Source organism: Varanus komodoensis, unplaced genomic scaffold (genome assembly GCF_004798865.1).
Source record: "Varanus komodoensis strain SLA01 unplaced genomic scaffold, ASM479886v1 scaffold60, whole genome shotgun sequence".
NCBI lineage: Eukaryota > Metazoa > Chordata > Lepidosauria > Squamata > Varanidae > Varanus > Varanus komodoensis.
Window position 1 is genome coordinate 395,870 of NW_025336223.1, and position 17,520 is coordinate 413,389.

The 17,520-nt window shown below is 43.8% G+C and overlaps 1 protein-coding gene across 1 annotated transcript in view; it reads left to right on the forward strand.

The window, feature by feature from the left end:
• Positions 1-1,358: 1,358 nt before the first annotated feature.
• The window catches only part of STXBP5L (syntaxin binding protein 5L), a 109,086-nt gene continuing 92,924 nt past the window's right edge, over positions 1,359-17,520 (forward strand). The window contains exons 1-3 of the mRNA XM_044449686.1: positions 1,359-1,529; positions 10,255-10,352; positions 13,956-14,037. Coding sequence (XP_044305621.1) covers positions 1,359-1,529; positions 10,255-10,352; positions 13,956-14,037 — 351 coding nt within the window. The remainder of the gene's footprint in view (positions 1,530-10,254; positions 10,353-13,955; positions 14,038-17,520) is intronic.

Genomic DNA, 17,520 nt, shown 5'->3' on the forward strand with positions numbered 1-17,520 from the left:
CCTTGGAGAGCGGCTGGAGGGAGCCGGCGGGGAACTGCAGCAGCAGCAGCAGCGTGACCACACAGGGCGGGGCGCGGACTGCGTCGTACCCCAACGCCGCTCGCAGAGGGACAGGAGACCTCAGCGCTGGCTGCCATTGCAGCTGCCCTGGCGCCAGCCTTGCAGCAGTCCCCCAGCCTCCCCGGCGGTTTGGGCAGCAGAGCTCCCGAGGCGCTACTACGCCGCTCCCCTCCTCGCGTCGCCCGGATAGGTCGGCCCGTGGCGTGTTCCGTAGCTGTTCTTCTGGAACACTTCACTTGATTCGGCTTTAGGTCACCCGCACCGCCGTCCGGGGCAAAGACCTAGCTGGATCCCGTGCTTTCTTTCAGGCCCATTTGCCTCTAGGGGACTGATGCCCAATCGGCCGGGTCCTAGCCTTGCTCTAACAAGTTGCTTGCTAACGAGAGGATCGCTTCGTCTTTTGCTTTGGGGTCCACAGCACTTTCTCCAAGGGAGTGATTAGGGAGTTTCGGGCTTTACTTTCATCAGAAGACTATGGGTGGCTACGTCAGGATTGCCAAGCTGTGCTTTTCTGCTGGAGCAGGACAGCCGCTTTAGCACGTTGCGGTTCCGAGTGGGAGGCCAGGACTGCGAGAGGCGGTGGAGCCGAGAAGCTGAGCAAGATCACCCCGACTGCTGGAGAGAATGCCCCTAAGCCATGACTGTGGGGTTCTGCTTGATGTACGAGAAGCACTCTTCTGAGGACAGTGGGCTATTCGTCCTGAAGATTTGAAATACCAAGGTTCGCAGGGAATAGCCGGGAAGATCTGCAATTGCTGCAGACGACCGACACGCTAACGTGGCAAGAGTAGAACTTCGAAGTGGAGCCTTTAACAAACAGGAGAAGGAAAAGATGGGTTTCTTGGAAGAATTGCATGGGCTAAAATAAACGTCCTATTGGAAGTGCTTAAAGTTTTGTTACATAGATTACTTCAGTATAGAAATATTTTTAACAAGAGATGTTGAAAGCCAATATGATACCAAGGCTTCCATTTTGATTACTAGCATTTTTGTAATAAAATGTGGATTCTTTGAGGACAAGCTACAATTAATCACTTTTTGAATTGGTGGCATTGAGTTTGCTGACTATGGAATTCTCCTCTCCCCCTCCATTTTAAGATGCCTTCATCTTTTTCCCCTGTTTAATAAAATGAAGTCTTTATATCCTTCATTACAGTTTATGCAAAAAAACAATATTGCTGCATCATTGGAAAATCTGAGTTTCTTTCTTTTCATCTGCTTCTGCTGCTAAATGTGAGCCTATCAAAGGCAAACTGCTTTCCTCTCCTGCAAAGTCCTTCTGAAGACTTTTCTTGAAAATGAAGAAATTTAATTTTCACAAAGTTTTGGATGGCTTAACTTCAGCACCTAGTGGAAACAGCAGTGCTGCTGGGCCTGGCAGTGCTTCTGTGCACTCCGGAGGGACTGCAGAGTCTCTAAGAGAGGAAATCCAGGAGACTCTCACTTCAGATTATTTTCAGATATGCAAGGTAAGAGTAGAGGTCTTTCTTTAAAAAACAAATGGAATTGCTAGAATTAATGAACAATAGATAGCAAATCAAGAGGCCTAAATGATTATTATGGAATGCCAAATATCTTCCAGTTGATGACAACTGTTATGTTCCAGGTTGGATCTAAATTATTTTTATTCTTCCATGTGCTGTTATTAAACAATGAAATGGTAAAGAGCAGGATTTCAGCATCAAGTATATGACTCTGCCTCAGATAACAGATAAGTTCATATTTGTGTAAGTGAGGTGTAAGGTTATAATCAGAAGTTATTTTAAACTAATGTGCCTCAAAAATGTTACAACTATTGGTTTATTCATTATTTATCCATTCTTTTTTATTCTTTAAAAACCAGCTGCATTCTCTGAACATTCTGGATGAAATATTATTCAACTGTGGCCTAGCTAAAAGCTGATATCAGCTAGAAGACTCCATACTCCAATTTTCTTATGTCTAAGCTTGATCATTTAATAAGAATATTACTGGACTATTGGGTATAAGCTGCATTGTGATAGTCTATCCAGTTTTTTCTTTTGTAATAGCTTCTTCAATGTTTATATAACTAAGAGAATCCTAGAAACTCAGCACTCATGAGTAATTGGATAGTAATAAGCTACATTTTTACATTGGCAACTTTAATGATGAAAATATTTCAGCTCATTTTCTAAATCATTGTCATAAAATCTGATTTCTGTGGGTATTTTACCTGAAAACTGAAAGCAGATTTAAGCTTCTTTTGTTAAACATTCAGGGATGTATATATTGACAGAGGAAGAAACATTATTCTGTTTTCTGCTCTATTAACCTAGTCTCACTTTTAGTGTATTTAACATAAAATATACTAAAATAAAATATGATTAAAAGTACTTTTGCTCTTGAATCTTAGAGTAAAATGGGAGACAATAATATAATTATTGAAAGTATTCATTTTATAGCTAGCTTTTACTTTGGAATGTTAAGTGCATGAAACAGAATTGTGTGTTCCTGTGGTAATACAGCATGAAAAGTATGTGTATAGGTACACAGTTTAAACATGTAGCTGTTCGGCATAAATATGAGAATTTGAAATAGTTAAATATCAAGTACTGAGTTCATCATAATTTCAGATTCAATATCCAAAATTCTCTCTTTCTTCCTATGTTTTGGAGGTCTTCCTATTAAGTTTTAAATACACAGTGGTTAGTAGCAGTTTGGACCTTTTGGATAAGTTGCTGTTCTAACAGCAGTCTTGATTGCCCTCCGTAAAAATAGGTCCATTTGGTTTTTCCAAAAGTGACAGAATTTTACCCAAACCAATAATTTTTCAGCATTGCTTGCTAAGTCACAGAACTGGTGAAAGTGGACTAGTGTGGACTGCTGTATTTCCACTTTGCAATAGAAGTTAAAGTCTCATGGAAAAAAGGTAGAAATTTTGTTTTGTTTTGTTGTAAACTAATTTGTTGTAAATTACATGGACTGAACCATTCTAAGTGGCCCAAATGGGGGTGATGAAGTAGATCTATGGCCTCTTCTGCAGTGCTGCTGTCTTGTAGTGAGGGATGGAGCATTATCTCCCCCTCTGTAGAAATTGGTTTTAAGGTTTCTTATTGACCTCAATGGGAGGGCATTTTCCAGTGCTGGTTCAATTCTGCCATAGACAAGAAACACAAATCAGCCCTCTTCTGCTTGGGTCTACAGGGAAGGCTCCATCTCACCCCTTGAACCCCCAGTTTTGTGAATTCTGCTAGTGGTAGCTTTTCCCAACACTCAAATGCAGTCAGGGTCTCTAACTGACCCCCCAGCAGAGCTTCTCACTGAAGGCAGAGGCCAGCAGAGGGCCACCTTTGCTACATCCCAGCTCCCTCCTAGCATCAACAGTTGGGGCGTAGGTTTGCTTTCTAAGGGAGCTGCACTTTGCTCGAAATCAGTCGTGACTAATTTGTCCCATTGAGCCAACTCATATGTGTAAACCAGCTTTCCACAACCTGATGCCCTCCAAATATTTTGCATGACATGTCTCAGTATTGTTGACCATTGCCCATGCTGGCTGAGGATGATGGGAGTTGGAGGTATCAGATTCAGTACGACAATGGAACCAATTACCTAGGGAGACTCCCCCACACTAAAAGCATTCAAGATGCAACTGCGAGGCATGGTTTAACTTCGAGTCCCAGCACTGAGCAAGGGGTTAGACCTGAAGTCCTTCTGGCCCCTTCCAACTCTACTCTTCTATGATTCTATCCCAGCTTTAGGAAAACAGCTCTGGGCTTTTCCCTGGCCTCCCTGCCTCCCACCATAACAGTCTAATCCAACATGAAAATCGGCCCACACTGCCCCTCATTCATCGGTTGCTGTGGCAACACTGACAGAGGAAACCCACCTATCATTAGTTTGCTGCTAAATGTCAACAGCAAACCACTAATTGTTTTGCTGCTACCATCAATGTGTACAGCAGTGCAAGCTGCTGAGACATTACCTGACCTCGTGCTTGAACCCCCTACTTCATGGTGTTTCAGTCAAACTTGTAGATATTGTGATATAGCTGCATAGCATAAATACGTCACTGAAAGACTGAGATTTGACTGATTATCATAAGCGGGACAAGACTTTACAAAAGAAAACCATCTGTTTCAGCTATGCAAAATGTTAAGGTACCCTTTTCCCTTAATTATTTATTTGGGGAGAAAGCTGAGTCACTATTTCTACATCCCTCTAATATAGTTTCAAATACACAGAGAGAAAGAGAACTCTAGTTGAAAGGGAATGATAGTATATTTTCACAGAGGTGCAAAACAATTTCTATGAAGCAAGCGATTCCTGGCCCTATAATATTAACATATTAGCATCAGCCTGAAAAAGTGGATACAATTAGTGAACCAGAAAAACCTCACTCTCTAGAACTGGTCTGAGGAATGGGAGTAAGGGCCAGAAAACTGAACTTGCATGTCCTTGCTTTTTGTTACATTTATATCTTACCTTTCCCCCTCCTCCAAGAGACCCAAGGTAGCCTGCATTGTCCTCTTTCTCCTCACAACAGCCCTGTGAAGTAGGTTAGGCTGAGAGCTGATGACTGGTCCAAAGTCACCCAGTGAGTTTCATGGCTGAGTGGGGACTAGACCCCAGATTGTCTGAGTCTCAGCTTAGCATTTTAACCAGTATCCCACGCTGACCCCTTCGCAACTGTAGTGATAAGTACCATCCTTCTTACATGGCTGATAGAAGGCAGCAGTGGAGCGTGCACGCAGAGAAACAGGACATCATAAGAAAAGCCATGCTGGGCCAAACCAATTTCCATCTTAGTCCAGCACTGCATACACACAGTGGCAAACCAGCTGCTCACAGGATCCTTCAAGAAGGGTGGGTGCGAGGCCTTCTCCTGCCCCAGCTCCCCACCAATGGGTGCCTGCAGGCATGTAACCTCTGGGAGAGGAGGAGGCACACAGCCAGCAAAGCCAGTAGCCACTAACAGTCTCCTCCCTCGCGAGTCTGTCCAGTCCCTTTCTAAAGCCATCCAGACTAGTGGCCATCGCCACTTCCTGTGGCAGTGAATTTCATTCTTTAACTATTTGGTATATGAAGAAACACTTCCTTTTATCTGTCCTAAACCTCCCACCAATCAGTTTCACAGGGTGACCAGGGTTTGAGTGTCAAGGGAAAGGGAGAAAATGTCTCCCTTTCCACCTTCTGCACACCACGCATCCTTCTGACTGCCTCTGCTATGCCTCCGCTTTCCTCACACAGCCACTGCAGCCTTTGCGTATTGTTGCCGCCTGGGGCCAGTCACGGCACACCTCAGGAGTCTTCTAGCAGCTGTTGCTTGCCCAACCAAGCTGGGCTCCTCTAAACTAGATTGAAGCATGGCTTATGGCAAACTGGGCCCAGGCCCTGGATCTTTAGGTGATAAACTGCCTTAGTATAAGTCAGCTTCTCTCCTCTGAACCCAGTAGCCCCACAGGTGCATGGACACCTTAGGACTCATTCCCTAAGCCAACTGATAGGCAGTGTAACACAAAGGCACGCAGTTTTTAAACTAGAGGGGAGACTGCCCCCTTTCCTTCCATAGCCTTTCATTAAGTCCAAAGTGGCATCATTTTTACTGCCAGGGAAGGTGATAGATACCCATTGATTTCCTGCCTATTAGGTCAAAACAACTTGACTTCCTCTGAGTACTGCTGTGCACTTTGATGGGAGTGGTGGGCACCACTGCCTCAGGCAGCAAAATGTTTTGGGGCAAGCCCTACAGAGACCTGTGGTTTGGTAAAAAGTAACTGAGATGATTTGGAAATTATGTGTGCTAAGGAAACAGCTGAGGGCATGGAGAGATCTGTGGATGGGGAAACGCATTCAGGATTACATCAAACCGCCCATGATGCTAAACAGGTTTACTCAGAAGTAAGTCATACTGGATTTAATGGCATTTATTCACAGACAGGAGTAGGACTGGAATCTTACTCTTAGTAAATACACTCAGAGCTGTAACCTGCCTTGTTCACCCTGAAGATAGTTACAAATATCTGGATCTAGAGAGAAACCAGGGGAATGATAACTTGGGAATTAAAAACAACAACCAAAACCACCTGAAGCTGTGTTGGTCTATGAGAAATAATTGAATAATCCATTTATTATGACTTTTTAATGCAGGTATACAGCTGTACATTTTGGTATTTTACTAGTTGAATAAGGACGAGGTTGTGAAAAACTTGATACTGCAACATTTGGTATAGAATTAGGATTTTCAAAAAATTAAATCCCCAGAACTGTGGCTGATGATGATGATGATGATGATGGCGGTGGCGGCAACAATTCTTCTAAAATCCCTGAACAACCAAAGCAAAGTATCAGAAATAAACTATGAAGCCACTTTTCATGGCAGCACTCTCTGCCTCCTCACTTGGTCCAGGGACCAGGAGCAGAAAAGCAATGCCCTCCAGTCTTCAGGTCTCTGTCCAGTGTTCTGGCTGTTGGTGACAGGAGGAGGAGAACAACTTGGGGAGAGTCCACTATGTTTAATGGGGGTTATTCTGTAATATTGTGTAAGTTTGCAGCCTAAAGGTATGGATTATTGTGGTCTACACTACATTCTCACCCCCCCCCTTGCCAAAGTGCCATGTTAAGTCTGCATTTAATCAGCACATATTTAAAGTACCATATGGCCTTTTGCTGGTGTCAGGGATTCCATTTGCCCATCCTGATCTTGGGCCTGAAAGACCAAGGAACTCATGGATGCACACAGGGTAAATTTTAAACAAGTACAAATTGTGACATCGGGCACTGATGACCTGATAGCAAGCAAGAAGTTAACCAGTTTGTGTAAAACAAGTTTAACACACACACTAAATCTGGTAATCTTTGTTACCCCTCTAAATTGTCATCCAGCCATGTTTTATGGTTTGCATTTTGGATGATAACAATCTCTCAATCAACAGAGACAATTAAAGAAAATTAGTTTGGTGAATACATGAAAATAGTAATTGCAAAGCTGGCCCCACAAATATAGCAAACAAGAGAGAAAACTGGACCCTATCATTATTTGGTTGGATAATGCTGTATAACTCTTTCTTGGCACCATTCTGCCCTCTATTTAGATTTCAAAGCTAAGCTTGAGTTTGCTAAAATTTCTGACTTCTCTTTGACTTGCTTCTATACACTACTAATAAGTAAAAAGCCAAGTTAAAGCACACTGCAGTGGGTTGATTTTTCTGTGAACAATCCACAAGGCATCTGACAGGCTATCAGACTTACTGGGGTTGTTCACCCCATACCGCCACCTCCATTGCCCCACAGTTTCCATAAGGCATCATGGCAGGACTTGCTAGTCTTCCCCTACCCACCATGAATGTGAGCCTATGCCAGCTCACTGCAGTGTTTGCCCTTTATTCTTCCTTTCCCTGGACAACTGCAAAAAAGCTTGACAGCCAGCTTTCATCCTCTGTTTTGATAGCCACTGACAGCCCCTTCAGAGTGCCCCTTCAAGTGGCAGCTTGGAGGGGCTATCAATGGCTGGCAAATCTTTTAAAAGTTATTTTTTGGGGACATGGTACCCAGTCCTTGGCAGGGCTGGTTACCAGAGTTTAGATAACAGAATGATGCATCATGAGTTCAGCAACCCAATATTTTAATTTATTTTTATCTCAGTCGTGGGTTATTTAGTTTGGGGTATTGTTTTGCCAAGGGCAAAAGGTTCATTTTGGATCCAGAAGCAATGTGCACACAGGTGGATTAAACTCTAAAGATTTTATTCTAAAGCAGGCACTACAATGTAAACAGATATAATAACATGAAAAAGGAAATACAATACCAAGTAAGCTGACTTCCCTCTATCAGCTGTTGGAAGTGCCCCCCTCGCAAATGACAAGGAAAAAGCCCCTAATTCTTGGCCTGCATGTGTCACCATCCTTGCTTGGCTAGATCTCACACTGGAACTCACTCAGGCGGGGGTGCGAGGCTTCTCTCTCTCTACTCTAAATGTAAGAGTCAAAGCAGTTAACTAGCCACATCTGCTGTTCCCGGCTCTCAGGGTGATAAGCTCCACTGTTTACTTTCCAGCATTCTAATGCTGTACCATCCTAATTAGCAAGAGGCTTCCCTTGCATGCCAGAGGGCCTCAATTGAGTCTTCACAGGTAAGACAGAAATAGAAGGAAATTGTATTACACCACCTATCCCCTCGGTATACAATAGTCTTCCGGAAATTTTCCTCTACAGGTATTTATGCTATTTATATTTATACTGTTGTATTTATTGATTTTGTTGTGAGCCGTCCAGAGACGCAGAGTGATTGGATGGCCTAGAAAGATCCCAAATAAATAAAAATAAACCCTCAAACAAGCCAGCTTGTGGGAATTGATTCAGAATCACATGCCCTCAACAACCCAGTCCATGTCTACATCGGGACAGGGGAAGGGGGAGCCAGGAGAGCAGACTGGATTAACTATGGTGAGAGTTGATACGGGAATGGACTTCTTCAAATTCAACTTTTCTGCCCGGAACAATATGCATTTTATTCCTCATTTATTTATAGCAATTTCTCTAAAGGTTTATCTCGCTTTCCAAATGTTGTTTTGTTGCGATGTACTGTGGTTGTACAGTTATTTATCTATTGCATGTTTATTAGCCTGTTAGCTGAAGTTCTCTGGGCAGTTTACAAGATAAAAACTTAAAATCATAAAATACAATAACATAATAGAAAAATGTAAGTTAGAAAAGCCAAACTGTGGCCAAGAGAAAAGCCAGCAGCGGTACAAAGATCTAAAATCTTACCAGCACCTTTTAACTGAAAGGTTAAAAATCCTGGGAGAATTAAAAAGTCTTCACCTGGCACTGAAAAGAGCACAGTGTAAATGCCAGGCAAAACTTTCAGGGAAGCGGCTTCACACCTGGGATGCCACAACAGAAAAGGCCGTCTCCTCTATAGCTGTCCGCCTCTGCTCAGTCAGAAGGGGTCCTGGAAAAAGCCCTCTGAGGCTGATTTTCATTTCATTTCAGTTTACATTTCTGCTCTGCCTCATAGCTCTTTAGGCTCTCTGGGCAGTATACAATTCAATTTCTAAATACACAATAAAACTGTATACTAAAATCCAAAATAAACAATACAATGAATCAAAGTGAAAAATGCAACACTATCAAATATCAAAATAAATAATGAAACAATTTCAAAGAAAAAAAAAGCAATAATTAACCCACAGTAACCCTAATAAGAAAACCTGATGCCCAGACCAACACCAAACTGGCACTGAACCAGCAACAGACAATGTCTGTTCTAGGCAGGTAAACATCTTAACAGAACTGCATCCTTCATTCCAACAACATGACAGCTGGAGTCAATAGTGCAGGGAGAGAGAGACTGAGGAAAGATAGTCTCGCATACGTCCAGTAATGGCTTCAAGCAAAGTCTGAGCATCCAGATGCTGGACTGAAGCTCTGATCATCCTTCACTGCTGCTTATGCTGGCTAAATACAGGGTATCATTTCAGATTTTGAAAACTGCTTTGGAAGGTTTTATGATTGCAAAGCAAAGTATAAGTGCTTAGAATAAATGTGTGAATAGTGTTCTCGCTCTGGCTTTGCGACTGTGATTTCCCCAAGATGATCAAGCTACCGTACACTGAGCCAGACCATGTAATTCAGCATTATCTCCTCCAACTGGCAATCCAGGTACTTGAAATCCTTTTCAAAGAGAAGGGGTGAACTGAGGTTTCTGCTCCTTAGCTATCGGTCCCTCTCCAAAGATTTTATGGCAGAACATTCCACATCTCCCCAGTCCAAGTCGACATGATTAAGCATTGGCGTCTCAATCCGGCTATGATGAGTCGTTAAGCCACAAAAAGCAATCCCTCTTCAGGTGTGGCTAGTTTTTGTTCTACTGATTTCAGTGGGATGTAATTGTGATCAACTCTAGCTGGATCAGAAGTTAAACAAAATGCACCAGTGAGGCTACCTACTCAACTCCACTGCTCTTAGTAGATATCCTGTTCTTACCTGTGTTTTTCAAACTCTTTGACATACCTTTTGTTTTGCTGAAGTTTTGATGTCTCTGTCCTTCATGAGAATTGAGGTTTTGAAATACAGAAACAAATGAGAATTCATCTGATTAAGTTAAATGCTAGACTGTTAATTGGTTTAGCAGTTTTTAATCAGCTGACAGCACATTAAATACTTTACCTAGTTCATTATGACCTGAAATACTACAACCACTCTCCTTCTATCAGTGTGATTCTTTCTGTTGCAGACTGTTCGGCATGGATTTCCATATCTGCCCACCACCTTAGCTTTTGACCCAGTTCAGAAGATTTTGGCTATTGGGACAAGAACGGGTGCCATTCGAATGTATCCTTTGCTATGGTGCAAACTAGTATGATGAATGCATCTATATTTTAAGAGTTTATTTTGCAATATTTTCAATACTATGAATATGGGGTAAACATAGCTTGGAATGTTAAAACAAACAAACAATTCAATTCAGTTAGGATGCATACAGTTGCAAAATCTTCAAACTGAGTTTATTTTTTCTTAGTAGGTTAGCAAAAAGTTTGGAAGATTGGATCTGGTATCTATGGTCAATGTACCACAAAAATGGGTAACAAGTTCCATTCACTGTTCCAGGTTTGTATGTCATTTAACAGCTTCTATGTGATGGTTAAATTCGTCCATTAATAAATGATCCCAAAGCCTCTGAAACTAAGTCTTCAGAGAAAAGTCTTCCAAAGTTTTCCACCAGCTGGTAATCATTGCTCCTATTGCTGCTGAACAGTGTAAAATAAAATCTTTATGCAGTGTATCTTTTTGAAAGATACCCAGAATTTCCAGTACTGGAGTCTTAATGATGTTTTGCTTGGCTACAGTGAAAACATTGTCCCAAAATGCCTTCATCAGTATAAGTGTACCAGTCCGTTGATACCCTTGGAAACATTTATCTGGTTTGGAGATCTTCTGTGCCCTGATAAGAGTTAAGTGCCACCAAGAAAGTACATTGAAAGTCAGTTCCCTTGCTCTTGCACTTATTACCTTAATGGAACTAGCAATGAAACTTGTCCCAAAGAGAATTGTTGTTGGCATACAAAAATCTTCTTTCCAACCTACTTAGAAACATAGAAACAGAGCAAGTCAGAAGAGCTCTCCAGGACCATCTAGTCTGACCCCTGGTTCCAGCTGGATCCATTCATGACATGCCTACCATATGCAGACAACCCACAAAATAATTTAGTCAGCAATATGTATAGCTAAAGATTTGGAACTTAAAAGGCACGGGCATGGCGGGGTGGCGGGTGCGGTAGAGCGGCGGCTGGCCTGGGCGGGGTGAGGGGGTGGTGGCGGCAGGCCTGGGCTCGGTGAAGCGGTGGCAGCAGGCCCGGGGTCAGCGAGGTGGTGGCGACGGTGGTAGCAGTGGGCCCAGGCTCAGTGAGGCAGCGGCTTGATCACTTGGAGAAGGCCACGCAGCCTGACCACCCCCAGGCTCACGTAATTAAAAATAGATTTAAAAAGTTATATTTTTGTTACCTTCAGTCCTTTCTTCGTCTTTGTCTTCGTCTTTCTTTCTCTTCTGCCTGCCTCTTTTCAGTTTCCCACTCCGTATTCCCACTCTGTATATCCGTGCAGTTGGGGCGGGAGGGGGGGAGAGCCAGTGCACGTGCAGTTGAGCTGTTGCAATTTGATGCATGTGCCGGCTCTCTCTCTCTCTGCTCAGTTTTAAAGAACGCCTGCGCTGGCTCAGAGCTTTTGGACTCGCTCAGAGATCATTTTCTCTGAGTGAGTCCAAAACCTCTGAGGCGGACTGGATAAATGAGCATGGCGGGCCTGGATCCAGCCCGCGGGCTGTATTTTGAGGACCCATGCCCTAGTTACTCATGAGAATTGAGATTTTGTGTTTGTCTGAAACCTTAGGCTGATTATTTATATCTAACTTTAAAGCCTGAAATCTTACTGTAGCTGTTAACTCCTCTTTGAATTTCCTGAAGAGAAGTAATTCTAGATAGGTAGTGACAATTGCTACATCATCTGCAAAATATTTATTCTGTGCTCTTCATTATTGAAGTGATGTCAATAATTATGCTATAATTTTTAACTGGAATTGCCAGAAGCATTATCAACAGGGCAAAAAGAGGGGTAGCAGAGAACAATGCCACTTTGTTCCTTTCTGCAGTGTAATAGGTAATGAATCCAATCCATTAGTTCAGATTACAGCTCTTCACTCTTTGTAAAGCTGTTTAAATGAATATAGAAAATCTGTCTGATATCAATTCTAGGTAGCACTGATTTTATAAAGGGCCATTTCAAATAGTCAAACGCTTTTGGGCATATACAAACAAAACAAAAACAAAACACGGTATTCAAGCATTTTTAATATTGCCTAAGATTTCTCTACTGGGAATGAAGCCTGTTTGGTTTTTTGAACATGTGATCCCAACAAGCTTTCTAAAACAGATAAACAATTTGGCATCTAGGTTTAGCAATGTTATTAGTCTATAAAATGCTACCTGTCTTCTATGCTTATTCAGTTTTGTTGGTACTGTTATCCTAGCCTTTCTTCATGATTCTTGAAGTGAACCTTCTCTCAAATGGATTTAAACTATGTAGTTAGGTGTGGAAAAATAAATTCTTGAACTGTTTAAAAAACTCCTGTGGTGGGTCATCTACTTCTGGGACCTTCCCCTTTTTATATATCAAATAATTAATTTCTCTTTCTATTATCAGGCTTTCAGGGAAAGTTAAATGTTCTTCTGGAAGTATAGAGATCTCAACAGAATGCAGATAACTGAAACAAGAGGATGTTGATAGTTAATCCAACTATATACATCCTATTATAACTGCGTTAGCCTTCAAGTGGCAAATTGAGGGGTTCAGTGTAGTACAAAGATAGACTGTTTTACTTATTCAGATAAGCTAATAAACTAGCACAAGCATTCTGTTCTCTTCGAACAACCAGATGGTACTGCAAGAGTCTTTATACTATACATAGAGATTATAGTCCCTGTTGAGTCCCTAATTAACATAATCAATTTTTTTATCATATCTTGCTGTGCAATCTCACTTTCCAGCAAAACCTCTGATTCCATTTTCTTTAGAAGTGCCACCCTGAGGGCCTTGATGTTACATCCAGGGAGGTTAAATTGTTCACTGATATGTTTATCCATGTTCTTATTCTTGATGTCTGACTTGTGCCATTTATTCTCCACCTTAAAGATAATGCTGTTTGACAAAATAAATGGCTTTTAGGCACTTAATGTAGGAGGTTAAGTGCACAGTATTCAATGATGTGCAGGTATATTTGCCATGGATGCAGTGGATAGCCGCACTGGGACCACTTTGATTTATCACTGGTGTTTATTACTGAGCACAGTTGGGTCTTAGGTTTATTAGGTCTAGTGAAAATTCCAGTGATGAGGTTTTGCCTCTGGTTAATACTTGCTAAAGGTTACGTGGCTGCCCATAAACTAGCCTAGGAGAGCCTCCTTGTATGTATCTTAGCTTGCATTTCAATTTGGATGCCCCTAACCCTCTGCCCCCCTTCATGGATCACTGCCCTGCCGTGGCGAAGGGGCTTGTGTAGCACAATGAAGCTATGAGCTATGCCATGCAGGGCCACCCAAGACGGACAGGTCATAGCAGAGAGCTCTGGCAAAATGTGATCCACTGGAGAAGGAAATGGGAACCCACTCCAGTATCCTTGCCATGAAAATCCCATGGTCAGTACCAAAAGGCAAAGAGATATGACGCCAGAAGATGATCCCCTCAGGTCGGAAGGGGTCCAATGTGCTACTGGGGAAGAGCAGGGGGCTAGTACTAGGTTGTGACATCATCCTTTCTAGGGCCTGCTCTGTCTTGTGCTTCCTAATAATTGAAACCAGTGGTGAACTATGTTGGATTTGCTGTTGTTTTTTTATGTCAGCTGTCGACCTGGACAAATTGATCCTTGACTTTGATATTTAATAGATTGGGCAGGCCAGGAGTTGATTGCTACTGTGAACATGAAAGTGGTGCTGCAGTTCTGCAGCTTCAGTTTTTAATTAATGAGGTAAGCCTGTATTTATACAAAGCTGTGGTACAGCCAGCCACACATGGAGAGCAGGGGACAGCGCTGGTCACAGTTTTGTGCGAGGATATAGTGGAACTGGAAAAGACAGGGAAAGGAGCAAAGAAACGATCAAGGGGCTGAATCACTTCCCTTGTGCCAAAAGACTACCATGTTTGGGCTGTTTTGTTTAGGAAATAAGTAAGGGGAACATGGCTGAGCTTTGTAAAATGATGCATAAGGTGGAAATCCCCCTTTTAAAGGAGATTATAGCTTGGTGTCAAAACTCCCATTCCCTTGGAAGAAAAGGCAAGTGCAAATGTACACTTTCCTTAGAACCTAAAAGTCTGGTAAAAGGTGAAGGTTCCCATGACATTAAAGTCCAGTCATGCCTGACTCTAGGGGGCGGTGCTCATCTCCGTTTCCTAGCCAAGGGAGCCAGCATTTCTCCGCAGACAGTTTCCATGGTCATATGGCCAACATGACTAAACGCCGAGGTGCACGGAATGCTGTTACCTTCCCACCAAAGTGGCACCTTTTCATCTACTTGTATTTGCATGCTTTCGAACTGCAAGGTTGGCAGGAGCTGGGACAGAGTACGGGAGCTCACTCCGTCTGTGGATTCGAACTGGCGACCTTTCGATCAACCAGCCCAGCAGCTCAGCAGTTTAAACCACTGCACCACCTACAGTCCCACAAAGTTTTGTAAGAAGTGCAAAAGATGCATCCTGGTGGGAACTAAAAGGTGGGGTGGCTTACTGTCATGTGCAAATGTGCTGAAACTGGAACCCTGGCATGAAGGCAGGGACTCCAATTCCCATCCAACTTTTATCCCCCAGTCTGTTTCTGCCCCTAACTGACATTTACAAAAAGGCATCTCGTTGTAATGACAGTTGCGAGCATAGGGCAAAAGCTTAAAGTCCCCTACCTACTACGCCAGAGCCATGATCTGTGTGAGGGCTCATGCGCTTACTTTTAAGTTAAAAAAGAGGAAAGAAAGCCTAGTTATGTGTAGTTTAACCCTCAGAAAAAGACAGGTGAGGATGGAATGCACAGTTGTGGGGAAAAGCAGGATCAAAACCTCACATCACCTTCCTGAAAGCGGAAACACAACACAAGAGCTCTTCTCCTACTTTCTGTGTGGTGGGAAAGATGCAAGGATATGCCTCACAGCATGGACACAATCCTTGCACCCTACACACACCACGCGGAGCAGGCGTTCCCACCCTGTGTATGCCCATTAGGATGCTTCTTTGCCTGTTCAGGCACTCTTAACACAGGCATAAGCACCACATGTGGGGAAGAGTGGCACAAGCCCTTGGACTGGGCAGCTTGTGTCTCCCAAGTGCTCATCAGTCAGTGACTGGGCAAGGCAAAGCTCCCCCTCCTCCCCTTCCCAGACCTCCCCCCGCCCCATCCCTTTCAAATTCTGCAGTCCTATACCTGGCAGTGACTCCCATTTGACACCGTAGGGCTTCCTTCTCAGAAAAGGTCAGGTCTAGGATGCAGGCAGCAGGAGGTTACAGCTGGTGCACCGGCAAGCATCTGGTGTGATGGAAGTGTGATGGCGCACCAGGGGGAGAGACAGGGGCAAATCCAGGAACAAGCCAGAGTCAGAAAGCACCAAGGCACAGCAGAACCAGAAGTAAAGACACTGTCAAGCATCTTTTCTCCATTTGTTTGGAGGAGAAAACATAACATAACAAAAGGGTTATACCAATAGTATCTTCACCATGGAAAATCAGTAAATTTGACAAACGATTAGAAGAAAAACACAGGTAATGTGCAGTACATAAAGAGAACTCTATCTATGGTCATGTTTGCACAACAAAATGAGCCACAATATCCATGACGCCTCTGAGAGATGACTGGGCAAATCATGGGGAGGGCATCTGCTCCCCTTCCCTCCCCCTTCTCCCCCTTTGATCCCCCCAGGGGAATCCCAGGAGTCCCCATGGGACCTCTGAGGATCCCTAACTGTGCAGGGAACAGGGACAGGCTTCCATGGTGTGATCCTGGCTGCCCGCCATCAAGGTGGGCATAAGCCACATGCAGCATGGGAGGGGTGATCATTCCAGCCAGCCATGGTGCCTGCTGAACTTAATCTGTGCTCCACCTCCATGGTGCTGAAGGGACTCACAGTGGCACCACAGGTGGGGAAATTGTCATCTCTACCACTGACTCCCAGAAGGGGGCACTACCATGACAAGCAGCGGAAGATCTTTGATGGTCGTCTCCAAGTGCCTCTTAGGGGCCTTTTGAGGGCAGCTGTCTGCATTGCTGGCCTGCCAGCCGCTTGGCAAGAGGAGCAAGGGGATTTTACAGTCCTTGCGAGGCGGCGTGCCCGCAGTTGGTTTGACACACGATAGGTTGCATTGTCCAGATCCAGATGGCACCATGGGTCAAAGAACCGCAACAACAAACCATGTCTGTTAGGGTGGTCTTTAAGCCACCCCAATAACACCTGTGCAAATGCAGTTTGGTTGTTTGACCCATAATGAATTGCCATGTCATCCGGATCCCACTGACGTGAGTCAAGCCCAGCTAGAGGTGAGCTACATGGCAAGAGCAGCAAAATCACCTCGCCATTCTTGCCACGTGAGCGCTATCAACCGCTTCCCCCAAAGTGTCCATGGCACTTGAGGATGTCTGCCAGAGGCTTCCCTCCACACCATCGCCATGCCAGGCACTTGGGGGCAGCAGGCAGCAGGAGAGGTGGTCTCTTCCCTGCCACAGGCACTGACTGCTGGCTGGGTAAACACCGCTGACAACCAAAGCAGCACTTGAGGGTGACTGCCAAGCTTTGCCCGCTGCTCACCATGGTAACTGCTGCCTGTTACTATTCTCAGTCTGCCACTGTGTACCACCGGTACAAGCCCTTCCAGCAGAGATCAGCTCAGTGAGCTTGCAACTTGGCTGAACTAATCACAGCTCAATGATTATAGGCTTCAAGCTATCCCTGTTCAAGCACTGTCATCACAAGGCAAAACTGGACAGACATTTGAGTGGGATGGTGTAAATTGGTGACCTGCAACAGCACGGGGTTGAACCCAATGGCTTTCATTGCCCCTTCCATTATTCTGTGAAGTTAACTTGTAATCAATGAAGCACTCCAAATTAATGCTTGTTCGGAATCTGGACAAAGCTTTTAATCTGCTTTCAAAGGAAGATACATCAATCTACTTCATATTGTTTCAACGTACACTTAACAGATTTGCCAAAGGGATGGCATGTGACTAAAGAAAGATGAGAAGGAAGGAGACCATCAAACAAACCCCACTGATGCTCAGTTGCTGAACAGCCCACAGAAACCCCCTGCAAGTAGCTGTGAGGGAGTGGGTCACCTTGTGTGCCCCCAGCAGAGCTTGACCCCTTAAAAGTGCTCTAAGGCAGATTTTAGCTGCCTTAGATTTTCGCTGGTAAACCACTGATAGTGCTGGCAAGATTAAGGGTGGTGACTTTCTTCTAAATCCTGCAGATGCAGCC